The 16,113-nt window shown below is 46.9% G+C and overlaps 1 protein-coding gene and 1 long non-coding RNA gene across 7 annotated transcripts; both read left to right on the forward strand.

Moving 5' to 3' along the window:
* The first annotated feature begins 3,274 nt into the window (after positions 1–3,274).
* LOC122367332 lies at positions 3,275–6,197 on the forward strand. 3 transcript variants are annotated; one of them, XR_006254036.1, is made up of 3 exons: positions 3,275–3,509; positions 4,203–4,320; positions 4,709–6,197. It is a non-coding gene; the product is annotated as an uncharacterized LOC122367332 (long non-coding RNA). The 3 variants fall into 3 exon arrangements; XR_006254038.1 differs by having other exon boundaries at positions 3,278–3,401; XR_006254037.1 differs by having other exon boundaries at positions 3,300–3,930.
* A 221-nt stretch (positions 6,198–6,418) lies between these two features.
* On the forward strand, positions 6,419–10,658 carry LOC122367331 (GPI transamidase component PIG-S-like). 4 transcript variants are annotated; one of them, XM_043340370.1, is made up of 2 exons: positions 6,419–6,459; positions 8,457–10,658. In XM_043340370.1, the coding sequence occupies exon 2, from the start codon at positions 8,518–8,520 to the stop codon at positions 10,030–10,032; it is 1,515 nt and encodes a 504-aa protein (XP_043196305.1). In that variant the 5' UTR covers positions 6,419–6,459; positions 8,457–8,517; the 3' UTR covers positions 10,033–10,658. The 4 variants fall into 4 exon arrangements, with proteins under 4 accessions (XP_043196305.1, XP_043196306.1, XP_043196308.1 ...); XM_043340371.1 differs by lacking the exon at positions 6,419–6,459 and adding an exon at positions 6,460–6,594; XM_043340373.1 differs by lacking the exon at positions 6,419–6,459 and adding an exon at positions 6,640–6,693.
* The last annotated feature ends 5,455 nt before the right edge of the window (positions 10,659–16,113 follow it).

Below are 16,113 nucleotides of genomic sequence, written 5' to 3' on the forward strand. Positions count from 1 at the left end.
AAACAAGCATTTGGTCTTTCTCGTATATAAGCAGTGGCTAAGAAAAGGTTGATCAATCCTGATGTTCAGTCATCATACCTCAACTTGGCAGCAAGATCCCCCCAAGGACAGAGGATATATTGTAAACCTGTCCTGTTAATCAAAACATTTTTGTGCCTTCAAAGGCTTAAGTTATCTGTGGTGTGTTCGGAGTTAGGCTATATGGCCGTTTTTGTTGTATGTTTATGTGGAGATTGAATATAACTGTGACCCTGTGCTTGTTTGTATACTTACGGTCAAACAGGGAACAGCACATTCACATAACATACTCACCTAGCACCTAACTCAGCTGTACCCTGCAGGATCTGTACTTGTTCATGTCTCGAGCATTAACAAAGCACTAAAGTAGCTTAGTAATCATTTCCCACATTTTCTGAGCATCTAACATGACGTACAGCAGTGCAGCGCAGCTTCAGAGAAGAAACACTTTAAATGCACAGACTCACACCAGCCACCCAATGAGCCAGTTCCTCAGTTGACTGTTTCCCTGGACACAGCTTGGCAATGTGAGCTAACTTTTGGCAAGTTGAAGGTTAGCAGGTAAGAATAAGATTGAGTTAGGGTGAGTACCTACCTATAACTGGGTGCTACTGCCATGCAGGTCTTGGGTAGGCTGCAAATATGTGTGATGATTGAGGTTAGGTCAGCTGTCAGGTTAGTCAGGTTCAGGTATGCTCATTGCTCAGGTCACATTTTTATGGACATTTGGCAAATTAAAAAACTAACAATCTGATCTAAGCTAGCCCGACTAAACATACACAACTACTGACTATAGGAACTGAGCACCTACCTACTTGTGCCTACATCTCATACCATGTCAAAGTAGAGTTCCTTGGTGGAAGATTACCCTCAGTACTTTTTATCCCAGCCCTGTGAAGAAAACTAATACTTCTAAGCTCTGAGTCACTGCTGGCCATCCACAGGAAGAAACGCTGAGACTGAGAGCTTTGCCATTGTATATTGGACCAATAATGACTATCACGAATGACTATGAACACATAATATGATCACATCGTTGCATGGATTGTCACATTTACAATTTTACTACAATCCTTTTTTCAAGAAATACAGTGATGATGATTATAGTTCGTTTTTCTTAAGTTTGCCCCTCACTGTAAACGTCTTTTTGAAAACAGCACGAGAATTGCTAGCTGAATTACTGAGAAAACTGGTTGGCGCACATTGATTTCACCAGATTTCACAGACGATCAATTTTACCAAATTCGTTTACTATTTCACAGACTCATAGCTCGTATTTACCCATACCTACAGCTCCACAGTGATAGACGACTTCTCAGGAATTATGTCTGAACTAATTAATGAATTGCACGGCGTTTAACATTAACGTTACATCGTCGGTGTTCAAAACTTATTTTGAAAATATTATTCATATCTCCAATACAATGTGCGCCAACCAGTTTTCTCAGCAATTCAGCTAGCAATTCTCGTGCTGTGTTCAAAAAGACGTTTACAGTGAGGGGCAAACTTAAGAAAAACGAACTATAACATCAAAATCAACATAAAGTGGATTTAGTGATCCAAGCTGTCTCCTCCAGTAGCAATGGAATGATCGCATGTTTCATTTGCCAGACACTGAGTATCTGATGGACATTACAATCTGCATAGCATAGCATAGTAAAACTGCCCAAGTCCATTCATTCTAGATTTTAACTTGATAGTTAGCACTAATTTATCTTGCTGTTGTAAGTTATCATTCAATATTCATACCAATACATCAATATGTGCTCGTCAGTCAACATTTTCTGGCATGATCCTGCTCAGCGTGCTCTTCAGTATTGCTCCAAGGTCTACAAAATTTTAGCTTGTTTTTGGACAATAAGCTCTTTTAATTTTACTTTTTCTTGCTGATATATGAGCCCGATCAACTTGCGTTTATCAACCAAAATTTCATAACTTGTTCAACTTGATATTGCTATCACTCAGTAGTCAGTCAGGACCTCTGTCAGCCTCCTGGATACTTCAGATTGTTTTCAGTCAACATGCTTCTTAAATATGATATAAGTCAATCTTAAGGGATTCAAAACATCCAACAAAACGACGTACAAGAGCAAGAAAACCACCAGATAAACTAAAAAATGGCCTTGGAACAGAGCCAAGTGGTGCTCCATTTGTTTGTTTACAATGATTGTAGTGCTGATGTATTTTTAGGACTCTGAACGTCGGCTTATAAAAAAAATGAAACGTTTTTACAAAAGTTGTAAGGCAAGTAATATTTATCTGAAAGAACTAAAATATTCAAAAGCCAAACACTATGAAATACATGAATCGGAACGAAAAAGTAACCCAAAAATCCAGCCTAATCACCGGCTCCTAAAACTGCAACACAATCAGCACTTTTCCCCGCAACTCGTTGTCCAGACGTAAATATGCTTGTGACGCAGTTTTTTTTTCAAATGTATCAAGGCCCTATACCTAATACAGGGGGTCATCGTTTCTATGTTGCGCCATAGGCAAGGCTTTTTGGGCCAATCAGAAGGTAAATGACGTCAAAGGTCGTCCACTTTCTTTGCTGTTTTCTCAACTAAAACGGGATGAAGTGGAACGTTTTTGGTCTCAAATGGTTTAATAAGACATTTTCTACATGTTGTAAAGGTTACAATACCTAAAAACTTGTAGTCTTTGAGTTCTAGCGTAGCAGTGAATTAGTTGGGAATTACGATTTATGACAGTGGTTTAAGGAATTGAAGCAGAAATTTAGCTATTTTTTACATTTATTGCGCGCGTGTTACAATCTTCTGCTTGCAAATTTGTGTACTTCAATTGATATCAATTGTTGTCAAGGCCCTATATAGAAGGTATGCTCATTAGGCCGAAGCAGCGATTTTCGTGACGTCACTGGTACGAAGGGTCGGACGGCTGTAATGCAATCCTATGGAAAATGACCCAACTTTAGGGCTCTCCCATATAGCTGCCAACCTCGACACTAAGGTAAAAGTTATATCACATAAAAGCTCAAATCAAGACGAACAAGAAACCTATCTGACGTTTTTACGTATTACTAACGGCTTAGACTCTATTCAAGTATATTCAGAGCTCTGCATTACCTCACCTTTTCTGCCGTCAATGCCACTACAAATGTCTAGTCGGCGCACGTGCGCTTGTCGAGCGGGGACCACCAGTCGGGCGATTCAGAGCTGCCGCCCAATCAGAACGCCGCAATGCCGTGACGTCATTGGTCGCACACGACACGTTACGGAGATAGGGATGAGACAGCCCTGAATTGTTGTTGTTACTTGTTATTTGATACTTTTCTGTCTGGCATTTCTGAGTTTTTTTTCTGATTATTACCAGCAAGTAGTTGATAAGAATTATCATATACTTTTGTAAATGTAGAAATATTGGTATGTATTCCAATACCAAACGAAATTGCATGTTTGTTTGTTTTAAGTGTGGTCAATTGTCTAAAGCCTAGACGGACAAAGGAAGCTGCAATTGCTTCTGTAACTCATGTAAGCTGCCTTAATTGATAAGTATCTGGACATCCACGGACGGGGGAGCCATCCGCTTCTCTTCTGTCTTTGACAACCAGTACTTTTAGAATGAGCGAGTGCTTTGTATTACAAAGATCCGGTCCAACAGGCCTGCAGTCCGCACAGCCGGTAAATGTGAAGATGAAGTACAGTGAAGATTAAAATCTAACCTGACCTAACCTTACCTACTATCCAAAAACTTTCAACCTGCCAACCTACAATCTACAAACTTACAACCTACTAACCGAAAACCTACAATTTAAAGCCTACAATCTACCAACCTACAACTTAAAACCTACTGACTCACGTCTGACTGTACTTCATCTTGATCTACACATATAATATTGCACAGCCTACACAGGCCTCAAACTTCTGTGTGCACTATGGTGTCAGGCAATTGGTGAGTGGTTTGCTGAATATTTTTAGGTGAACAGGATTCCTTTCAAATTAAAAAATAATAATTATGAATGAGTAGGTATGTTTTGTGTTCGTTTTTTATTGGTTTTAGGGCTCATGTGTTTTCTTCAATCCTTGTTAGCGCATTGGTATGATGGAGGAGTATCACCCCAACTCCCCTAGGCCCTAGTTTGATTAGAAGAAATGTTAACTATGTTATGACAGATCATGACCAAAGTACCTGGAGCAGCGTTTAAAGTCACATCTTGTTTACAGTGCCCCACCGACCAGCTGTGGTGACGCCAGTCGCCAACAGCTACAGCGCTTTTCCAGGAGGCTTCAGTTATTCTGTGACTGGTGACCAAGGCACGACACATCACCCAGCAACTCACAAGTAAGTGAATCTGTCCTGTGTGTGTGAGCAATGTTAATGTGCCTATCTGTGCAGTTGTGGCAGCTCCCAAAAACAATTACCTAATTCAAAGGGGAAAATGACAATGGAGCATGGCTAATTTGCTATCATATTTAGTGCAGGCTAAGGTCAAAAGGTTGTGTCTACTGAGTCACATACAATAACAAACTGTTTTACACAGGTTGTTTGGCGAGTTGCTGACATTCATCGATTTAGGCAGCTCCTTTGCCATGGCATTTAGTGACTAAAATACAAATTTCCAAGCAAGGAAGTGACATTTTTTGTTTACTGAATAGTTTTCGTTTTACTGGGTATTATGCATCCTTCAGCCATCCTTAATTTGCATTTCATGGAAGGTTTTTGTTTTCAGTCTCGCTGGCGGAGTGTTGCTGAGCAGCTGACCAACTGAGGCTGCTGGAGCGTTTCTCAGTCGTCGACCTCCGTAGACTGTCAAGCCTCCCTGGCCTTCTGCGACTCAAGAAGGAGGGATTTTTATCTGTGTTTACCATACAAGAGACATTTTAATCTGACGATTCGATCGGATCTGGATCATGAATCCCGAGGCGGTGTGACAGATGGTCGAGGCCGGCGCGCCACGCCAGACGCCTTCTCGCGCGGGGCGTGCTCAGGTCAGTCAGGTTGCGCTGCCGGACTCTGCTCCGAGGAGAGAAGCACATAAGCGCAGTCAGGACGCGAGTGTGGTTGCACCGCCCCGGTCCCAGCAACCGCATGGCGGTGGGGACTCACAGCCCGGCTGATGGTTCCAGATCGTCTCAGCGCAGCTTCTTCTCCGGACCCCGGCGCGGCAGCGAGGCTGGTGGTTCGGAGCCGACTGATGGAGGACAGCAAAAGAACAGCAGGACAGGACAGCACCCTAACCCTTCGGTCATGTGGCGAGAGCTGGGCCCCGGACCGGTCGAAAGGGTGCTCACTGCTCAGCTGAGTGGGTAATGTCCGCGTCTCGTTAGTGTCCCCGGCCAGGTCCTGAAGGGTAGATGAGCGCGGGATATTCTCCTTTATAGACGCAGAGCAATGCTAGAAGATTGGTTTTGCGATCGAGTTGCATGCGCTGTCCCTGCCTGTCGCTCCTGCTGCCGCCGGCGGGGTTGGCGCTAATGGCCATTGACGGGGCTGCTGTGTTTGTAAATTAGGTTGGATGGACCCCTGCTCTCAAAGTTTTGTGTTGGTCGCTGGTAACCCATGTTTTGTTGCCAGCGTGTTACGAACCCACGTAGTGGTTTGACCCCGTGGGGTGCTGTGAGACAGCGCGGAGCGACGCGTGGATGCTGCTGAAACACGCTGACTATCGTCATTTTGAAGTGCTGCTTGAGTTTGCTCGTTTGTTCTGTCTTACTGTATTGTGTTTTCTACCAAGATAATGTCGATAAGATTGTTCAATAAAGTTTGAGTTGAGACTTCCGGACCGGGAAAGACTGAGACGTCTGAACCGGCGCCGGCAAAGGCGTCTAAACCGGGACCGATTGAGGCAGCTGGACTGGGACCAACGAATGGCAGCCAGTTCTGGACCGAAAGTGGCAGGGCTGCATCCGATGCGCCACCACATACCGTATCACTGGCAGCCATATGCGTTCCTGTCGCAGGCCACCGTTCACGCTTCAGTTTCGGCGCTGGTGCCCCGGCCGGGTATATGCTCTGCTCGGTATACCTAACTGTTGTGAGCAAACCCTCGTAATCGTACGTCTAATGCTATAGTTGTTGTTCAAATCCGCGTAAATTATGACATTCTGGCAACTATGCTGACCCATAACCAAGCATAGGTCAATGTTGGCTCAGTCGGCTACGGTCGAAGTTATGGTGTTTTTCCAGCCGATAATGCATCAATATAAACTCCTTCCACACTGGTTTTTGTGGCACCACATAATCATAAACCGGTTTGCAGGTTTGTAGAAGCTGGTATAACGTAACTTAATCGTTCAATATCGCTAAAGTCGTCTCAATTCCCAAAAACGTCCGCATATTGTACTGCATGCGGCTGCCTGATCCGTGAGGGTGGACGACCTTTGACGTCATTTCGTCAGCTGAGCAAATGTAAACAAACCGCCTGACGAGTTTACCTCCTAATATACGGCCTTGGCCCTATATACCAAATGTATATGGAAGGTGAGTGACGACGGTGACAATTTTTCAAATTGAAATATCTATGTATAATTATTAATTATATGTCTTTTTCGATAACGTGCAATTAAGCACAGTGTATGTAAATAATTAAGATAATAACCCTTCATAGTCTTAACTGTAAGTAAGGATAAACTTTTGTTTTGCTGGCTCCTACCAGCGTTTGTGTCAATTTGAACTGAGTCATCGGATTCCACAGCAAAGGCTTGAGCCTTGAGGGTGAAATGCTGCTTATTTTTATTTGTGATGGGTAGGGTAGGCACCAAAGCAATAAGGTAGTCATTAAGCAGGCATCTCATGAGATGTCAGATTAAATACCAATTACCAGGTGGTTTCTCAAGAAATTAGCAGGACGGATAACGTCATGGTGTGAGCAATTGAGGAGTTGAAAAAAATAATTATGAAAAAATACATTTCCTTGAAGTATTTCTGAATGTTGCAAGAAATCTGAAATAATCTATTTATTCCAAAGTTTCCCTCAGAAAATGTGCGTCGTGAACTATTCACACAATGACGTCACCAAACCGGAACGCATTTTCAGGTATTCTAGTCATACAGCCTGGGTAGGCACCTACTGCATACCCACACCTAGCACTGCAGCCTCAAGCAGGGCTCTGGGTCCCGTTTCAAACCATTTTATATGCTGTATACACCATGAATATGTTAATATTCATCTCAAGGAATTGCAGTTTGGCAGCAACACTGCAAGCAGCTAGGTACTATTCTTTTGCTTTCTGACTTATATTTTCATTAAAATTTCAAAAACTTCATTGGAATTTAACAATGAAAATTGGGTAAATGTCAAGTTTAAGTCCTAAGAAGATTTCATTGATAAATTTTTCATATTTTTACATTATTTGACATCCTGAATCCAAAAATGATACTCATATGTCTCGCAAATAAAAGAAAAAAACATAATCAAACCTGACCTAACCTTACCTACTTACCTATAACCTACCAACCTACAACCTACAAACCTACCCTAACCTAACCTAACCTACAAACCTACCTACCTACAACCTAAAACCTACAAACCTACAACCTAACCTAACCTAAAACCTAAAATTTTTGCTGTTTCATATTCGTATCAACGGCGTCACAATTGTAGTTAGGACCTAAACTTGACATATACCGAAAATTGTTGATGTTTCCATGAAAACTGAAAGGTGGCTTAGGCTAGCAGCCACATGCCATAAAACATGGACTGGCTCAGTCCAGACTCCATAGCTTAGTAGTTAGTGGCTTAGTCCTAGTTAAAGTGTATTTAGATTTTTCATATGATATTGATAGATTACAGGCTAAGGGTGAGATAAAAACGGACAGAAGTGTCACTTACTCAGAGCTAAGTGCCTTCCTACCCATTCTTTAATTTATCATCAGGTACGTCATAGTGATCTATAGCCTATAGGTGCTCCATTTCTTTACTGACATCTACATTGATGTTGAAAAATATAAAGTGATTTTTAGGGCACAGATGTCCACATTCATTAATAATGTATTAAAACATTGTTCACTTTAATCCATATTTCATGCCACCATTTTTCCTAAATATTATATAAAAACTTAAACTTAATAAAAAACTAAATATTATATAAATATATATCAAATTTGGAATGATATGGGTGTGTCATTTCCTTATTTTATATTTATAAGTACAGATGCTGATGAAGCAATAAAACAAACAGTAAAAAATAAGAGCAGTTCCCCTAGTAATAGCTTGCTTTTAAGATCAGCATGCTTATTACTAAAGATTTTCAGTACATAGTTCATTTATAGTGCATATTGGTCATGGAGATGATAATACTTTGTTCATTGATAATTTGATTTTTCAGACATCTGTTTTTATATCACACAAAAATGCGCTCCTTGTAACTTCCTTTAACTTAACATATTTGCTTTTGTTAGGCATTTTTATTTTGGTCCAGGAAAGATGAACATGAAAAAGTTGTATGAACAGTGTGACATTTTCATATCTGTTTCAGCATTAGGGACTGCCTTTTGTAGCAATGCCCTGCTGACATAGCTGTCAGAGCGTGAGCAGTCATGGCTGGCGGCAGCGGCGGCGCGGACGCCGCGGACGACACGCGCACGGCGCGCTCGCTGGCCGCTCTGTCGTTCGCCATCACCGTGATCGCCGTCGGCGTGCCTGTCTGGCTAAAGACCACCGAGATCTACCGGGCGGCCATCCCGTACGGCGGCATCGCCGGTCTACAGGAGCTGGAGCTGCGGGTGGGCGACGGCGCCCGGCTGGAGGTGCTGGCGGAGAACGGGCCGGCCGCCGAGCGGCTCGCGGCCGGCCTGGCGCCGCTGCTGCCCGACTGCCGGCTGGACGGCCGCTCGTTCACGGAGGCCGAGCGGGGCCGGCTAGCCGCCGCCGCGGACCCGTGGGCGGCGGATGACGCGCTGAACTCTGTCGGAGAGTCGGACCACCTGCGGCTGATAGTGCTGCCCGAGCGGCTGGTGCCGTCAGCCGCCGCGCCGGTGATGTTCGGACGCTACACTGACGTGTTAGTGACGTCGGCAGTGGGTGCTGAGCAGCTGGCCGCGCTGCTCCGCCAGACGGTGGTCGGCGATGTGTCTGACGCGGTGGCCACGCGCCGAGTCCGCTCGGCACCCGCCTACGACCTGCTGGTGTCGGTGGCGGCGCCACGGCCGCTCTCTCCAAAACCTCTCTGGGACGGCAGCGGTGCAGCCGGCCGTCTGCTGGAGCCGGTCATCGAGCGGCTGCGACCCCTGGCCAACATATCCGTCAAGTCTCAGCACCTCTACCACGCCGACCTGGGCGTGCGGCCCGGGTGGGACGACACGGCCGGCGAGTATTTCCTCTCGGAGGAGCAGCTCTCGCTGGTGGTCACCCCGCTGGAGGCCCGGCTGGGCGCCTCCGTCTCCGGCCGGCCCACGCTGCAGTTCGTGGTATACGTGCCCTCGCCGGCGGAGCGGCCGCTGCACCTGCGGCCGGCCGGCGCCGCCGACGCGTTCCTCTCGCCGCGCTGGGGTGGGGTGCAGGTGTACAACCCGCCGGCTGGCCAGGAGACGGTGGACGCGCGTCGCGTGGTGACGGTGCTGGTAACGCAGCTGCGCCTGCTGCTGGGTGTGCCGGAGCCGCCGCTTGAGGCTGTCGTCCGACCGGCCGGCCCCAGCGGACTCCGTGGCTGGGAGCTGATGGCGCTCCGCAGGCTGCGCGCCGTAGAGAACGTGGAGAGCGCGCGCCGCAACCTGGCCTCGCTGGCCGCCATGCTGGAGCAGATCTCCAACATCGTCATCGACGACTCGGTGGGGGCTGCTGTCCAGGACGGCGTGGCGGCGGCCGAGGAGGCGGCGCGCTACCTCGCCGAGGGACGGGAGGCGGACGCGTACGCCAGCTCGTGTCGAGCACTGGCCAACTCAGAGCGGGCCATCTACGACCCGAGCATGCTGGCGCTGCTTTATTTCCCGGACGACCAGAAATACGCTATCTACATTCCGCTGTTTCTGCCGGTCAGCATCCCCGTGCTGATGTCGCTGCGCAGCATCTGGGGCTGGGCTAGAGGCGCCCCGGAGAAGGTGAAAGCCGAGTGATGCCGCCCAGCCCCTCCGTCATTGACACAGGTCGTGTGGCGTGACAGAGTGGTTGGTCGCAAGGAGACTCAACGGACTCCCACTGGAGACGAGAAGGACATTGGTGCGCTCATCGTCATGTGTGCTTTGTATGATGGTGTGATACCTTTTGGCTGGTTCTGTAGTGGTCAAACAGGCTGATGATATCCTTTGAATGTGATTTGTTTCGCTCAATCAGCTTATGTGTTTCGGCTTCTGATGACCGGATTTTGAATGTGAGCTTGTGTTATGTCCATTCACTGCAGGTTGTGCACCGGTTTCTGAAAACCACCCAGTCAGATATGAATATCCTTGTCCACGCTGCGCTTAGACATTGTCGTCCCGTGTTACATGAGACTGTCGTGATTACTACGAATACTGTGTTGTACATTTTATCGGATCACTGGCACTTGGTCGGACAACTATGTGATACGTAAATGCTTCGATGAAATGAAATGCACTGAAATTGCAACGGATTTTTTCTGTGCTGTACTTACATCGGCTTTCTCTGTGCGTGACGTCACTGCTGTGTGTTTTAGCCTGTGTGGGATCCATCAAAGCAGACCTCGTCATTTTGGTTCAGTTAAAATCGGCATTGGACTGTCACTTCTCTGGGCTAATTCTGCTTCGAATAGGTTTATACCCGGGGGATGGGCTGAGGGGGTCGGTGCACTGACCTAGAGAAGAAATCCTACAAATGAACTCCGGCCGGCATGCTGACGTTTCTAATTGAGCTGTGCCAGTTTGAGCTCATCCTCGGAGGCCTGGTGGATGGATGGTTTGGGAGAATCGCTCGCTCGAGCCAGATCGCCCCCAGTCAGATCATAAATCTATCGTGCCACAGGTGACAGACGGAAACTGGACCAACGCGGTCAGTAGTTCGAATCTGAGCGTTAGTGCCCCGAGTCGACCCAAATGCATTTTGATATTCAATTAGCGAGATACATGGTACCATTAATGAGAAACTAAATCGTGGTAGAAGGTGGTTGTCAAAATGTCAGTGGCTGCCTTTTCGACATCCATCGAGCTGCGGCGTCAGATCAGGAATTTTCGCGTAGCTCATATTTATGAACGCTTCACTAAGAACTTGCTGCTGATAGGCCGAACAAAGAAGGGAAAGCCTTACTCTACGGCAACACAAAATCACCCTGAAACTTCAAACGGTTCGATGAAATGTCAAGTATCCCACTTTCTGTCGGTACCACTGGCTCATGATATGTTTATTCGAGATTAGATGCATTTCGCTACCAATATGCCTGTGCGTATGTCCTGCCGCACGACTCTACTGCGCAGCAGAAGTCAATGAATAGTTGCCGTCAGTGTCGCTAGATGTCTCTGTCGTATGGCGCCTGACGCATGCTGTGCCGCAAAGCCTCACATGCTGTGCCGCAATGCTTCACAGTTCACACACGAGGCAAATTATTCAAACGCTTGAGTTATGGCCTCTAGCCTTGGCAAATTTCCCTCTATGTTCGAAGACAGGTCCTCGGCAGAAGTATGCGTAAGAAGCAATTATTTTAGACATAATTACGATAATATTTGACCCGGTCACAAGGGGGGGGGGGGTTAGGTGCCATCCCCCTGACAGCTTTATCGTGAGTGCTCAGAACACGTTTGCGATAGAGAGCTAAAAGTTGACATACCTACCTGACCTTTGATTCAAGCCGAAGCTTGTGACAACAGGGGCATTCCACGATAGATCGTACCACTTTTTTCCAATTTGACACCCTCATCTCTCGGAATTTGACGAGAATTGGTCTCAGGGGTAATCAGGGGCTCTGAATCCACCTGTAACAATTTCAGACTTATCAGATAAGTATTTTTTGAGTTATGGTGTATAACATTTTTTGGATCTTGCCTTGAAACGCTAAGTTTGGCGGGCTGTAACTCTAAGACGGATTATTCAAATGCCAAATGGTATATAACATTGAACTGGCAATGAAACAGAGATTGATATGCATTTTTGAAATTTCAAAAAATACGCTATTTTTGATATATGACATGTCGAGTTTTCTTACATTTGTATTTTTTGGACTTTGGGACCAAATTTTTTTGAATTTTTATTTCTTTAGAAAAATATTTGGCTCATTGTTAAGAAATATGCAAAAAATTAGGAAGGTGTTCTTTCTATAAATGTATTTATTTTACGTCACGATAACGGTTTCCAATAGTGATTTCGGGAGGGGAGCTTACAAATAGCGTGGTAAAGCTGCCTAATGACATCACGGGTTACTGAAATTTCAATTGAAGTCTGAGTCATCTGAAAAAAAGTGAAAAGAGGGTTCATCCAACCCTCTTTCTTATAAGCGCGAGGGTGAAAAAGGCTGTTTGGTTCTGACATTGTTTTGGACGCCAATGACCATAGCTGTCCGAGATGAAAGTTACAGGACGCATACATGGTGTCCTCCAGAGGTCTCACAACCTGTATATCTGGGAATTTTTTAAGGTTACATGAGGTCAGGTCGGTCACGTGACATCACTGTTATAAGTCAATGGGGAAATATAAAAAACCGTTATTTTGGCGCCGAGAATGATCTAAAACTATCTCACGCAGGCGCGGATCCAGGGGGGGCGACGGGGGCGGCCGCCCCCCCCCCCCGCCATCCGAAAAAGGCGCCCATATCCCGCGGCAGAGAGGGCGCCCCGAGCAGAAGAGCGGCGACACAGCAAAGGTTCAGCAGAAATAGGGCGCCTCCAGCAGAAGTTGGGCTCACCAAGCAGGAGAGTGACGCCCAATTGCCTATTCCCAGCAGATGAGAGTCGCCCCAGCAGCAGATGGGCGCCCCCAGCAGAAGAGGGCGTCTCGTTACAAGAATATAAAATACGTTCTGTTCAAGAGGGGCGCCCCTGGCAGCGGAAGGGCACCCTTAGCAGGAGACGTGTCCCCCTGAAGAGGAGCGACGCCCCAGCAAAAGGAGAGAGGCGCCCCCATTCCGAGAAGAGGGGCGCCCTGACAGCAGCTGGGCGCCCCAGCAAAAAAGGAGCCCCATAGTAAGAAAATGGGTGCCACTGGCAGAAGAGGGGCGCCCCAGCAGAAGAGAGGGGTCTCCAGTAGGAGACGGGCGCCCCAAGCAGAAGAGGGGCGCCCCAGCAGAAGAGAGGCGCCACAGCAAAAGTTAATCAGAAATAGGCAGCCTCCAGCAGAGGTTGGGCCCGCCAAACAGGATATGGGCGCCCCATTGACAATATCCGGCAGAAGACAGACGCCCCAGCAGCAGATGGGCGCCCCCGGTAGAAGAGGGGCGCCCCATTACAAAAAGAAAAGGAGTATATTCTACCAAGAGGGGCGCCCCTGACGACAGCGGAAGGGCAACCCCAGCAGAGGGGCGGTGCCCCAGTAAAAGGAGAGGTGTGCCCCGTTCCGAGCAGCAGAGGGTCGCCTCGCCCCAGAAAAAAAAACAGGAGCCCCATAAGAAGAAAAGGGGTGCCTCTGGCAGAAGAGAGACGTTCCCCGCAGTGGAAGGGCGCCCCCACAAGAGTGGCGTCTCCAGCAAAAGAGAAGTGCCCCCTGCAAGAGAGGGGCACCCCACCAAGAGTTGGGCAGAAGTGGGGCGCCTCCAGCAGAATTTGGGGTCGCCAAACAGGAGAGGGTCGCCCTATTCACAGTAGAAAAGACTCCTCAGCAGCAAAGGGGCGCCCTAACAGAAAAGGTGCACTCGTAGTAGAAGTGGGACGCATCAGGAAGAAGAGGGGCACTTCTAGCAAAAGATGGGCGTCCCAGATAAGTGGGCCGCCTACAGCAAATTGGTCGTTCTTAGAAGGAAGAAATGAGGCGACTTAAGCAAAGTGGGTCTCTCCATAATGGATTAGGCGATCCAAGCAGAGGTTGGGCGCCCCCGGGAAGTGAGGCATACCAGCATAAGTGAGACGCTTCCAGAAAAAGGACCGGGAGGAGGAGGACTGCACCAGTAAATGGAGGTCACCTTTTTGCTAATATCTTTTGCTAGGGTAGCGGTGCCCATCTACGACTTTTAACCCGTGCCGTGCTGGTGGTCTGAGTTTTCCGTGTCCTGCTGGGGAGGGGGGGGGGACACTCCCTCGTCTAATTCGGCTCCTGGGCCGCGTAGTGACACGCGATAAGCGGCATTCGAAAGATCGTCAAAAAACAGGACGAAAACAAAACGGTCATTTTTTAGGTCAGGTCGAATGTCAGGTCACCAGAGGTCATCAAAGGTAAAATGTTGTCTGTTTCAACATTTTTCCGTTTTCGAAGCAGCGGCACATAACTCGGAAACCAATAGAGCTATAGCGCCGCAGAAAAGCGCATTCGATAGCCCTTTTAAAGGTGTTTCTGCAAGCTGCGCTCAGATTTGACCTCAGGTCAACGGTTTAGCCTTCAGAGGGCAAAAGACTAAAAATAGCCTTTTTACGAACAATGTTTTCCTGCAATAACTTTTGACTCAAGAGAGTCTCGACATTACGTTTGCCAGCATTGCGTTTCTGTCGTCGAGACACGTCGAACAAACTAAAGGTTGACCTTATGAAGGGTAATTTTGAGAATTTGACCTCAGGTCAAGGTCATGACCTGACCGGGAAAGGTCATGATGCATAGCAGTCGATGCGTATCGTCGAGCTGAACACAGCTGAGGTGTTTTTATCGCTCTAGCTTGAATCTATCAAAAGTTATTTAAAAAAAAAAACTGCTGCGGACCTTTCATGACATGGGATGACCTCTGGGACATAATGAGTGGTCACACTAGGTGCAATGTTCTTATTCAGTGTGTTAATTTTATATGTATCCCAATGCTTGATATTGTCTAGAATGGCGCTCGTCCAAAAGAGATGCCTTTCAGTTTTCTCCCAAAGACTTAATTATACCTACCTACCTAATGGAGACGTCGCACAACTGACCTGACCTTAGGTCACAGATATCGAAATTCCGAGATATACATTTCATGAATAGTGTTGCTTTCATCAATCGCTGAAAGGTTCAAAGCAATCGTTCAGTCGGTATAGCAATGGTAAGCATTTGAACTTTTTCTTAGGCTAGGTCACTTGGCATAACCTGGTGACCTGACCTTCCATCACCCGCGTCAGACATTTTTACAACATGTGCAAAAAAGATGCATGATAAGGTATGCTGAAAATGGCGGCGCTGCGCGCAGCCGTTTTCCAGATATTTGCGAAAAACCTGAGGGGGAGCGCAATAACGCCCCCTAGCACGGCGCGGGCTTTTAGCTCCCGATTTTGACGGTTTGGCGCCCCCTTTGTATGGAGCGCCCCCGGATCGCCAGGTCGCCCCCATTTCGACTTGCCGCCCCCCCTCCCGAAAATTCCTGGATCCGCCCCTGATCTCACGTACATGGTATCGTGATTTCATGCACTCCTTGCAAAGTCCAATGCTTCACTTTTGCATTGTTAACCTTGCGTGACGTCATTTATGACGTCATTAGGGTCGTACTAGTTTTTCGTCAATAACTCCCGATCAAATGGAGCTAGAGAGTCGCGAAAGCCACCAATGGACTCGGGAAGACCTTCCGAATCGAATGATATGCCATATGATACCCTTTGCCCAGCTTCGTGACCTGAGGGGCTCTGACCTGACCTTGACCCGAGGTCAACTACTTAAGTTGACCTCACCCTAGCAAAAAGTATACCATTCGATGCACCTGAGCTAGGCGAACACAATGATGCCAAAATCGCGGCTGTGCGGCCATTTTTTGCGAAGTTAGTTACTAAAAACCGAACCCGTAACTTCAGTCACTTGACCTGACCTCAGACACTACCGGTTAACCTGAGACCTTAAAATCGGGTACCAATCGCTGCGACTTGTAACGGCACACACGCTCGTTTTTCCGCGAGGCTCTAGCTCTATTAGAAGCGAAACGGCGTGCTGGGGTCGTATCAACCCCTCCGAAACCCATTTTGTTTTCGGGAAAACGAGGAACTTATAGAAAGAACACCTTTCTAATTTTTTGCATGTCGATTTGCAATGACATGAAGTTAATTTTGAAAAAATAAAAATGTGAAAAATTTTGGTCCCAAAAGTCATTAGAGGCAAATGAAAAAATATTAAGGTTTTTTCTCAACAATGAAATTTTTTCTTTGGAATTTTTAAATAGT

This window comes from Amphibalanus amphitrite, unplaced genomic scaffold, assembly GCF_019059575.1.
Source record: "Amphibalanus amphitrite isolate SeventyFive unplaced genomic scaffold, NRLGWU_Aamphi_draft 000863F_arrow, whole genome shotgun sequence".
NCBI lineage: Eukaryota > Metazoa > Arthropoda > Thecostraca > Balanomorpha > Balanidae > Amphibalanus > Amphibalanus amphitrite.

Coding starts and splice junctions, on each gene's coding strand:
- LOC122367331 (XM_043340370.1), top strand. CDS start 8,518: ATGGCTGGCGGCAGCGGCGGCGCGGACGCCGCGGACGACACGCGCACG.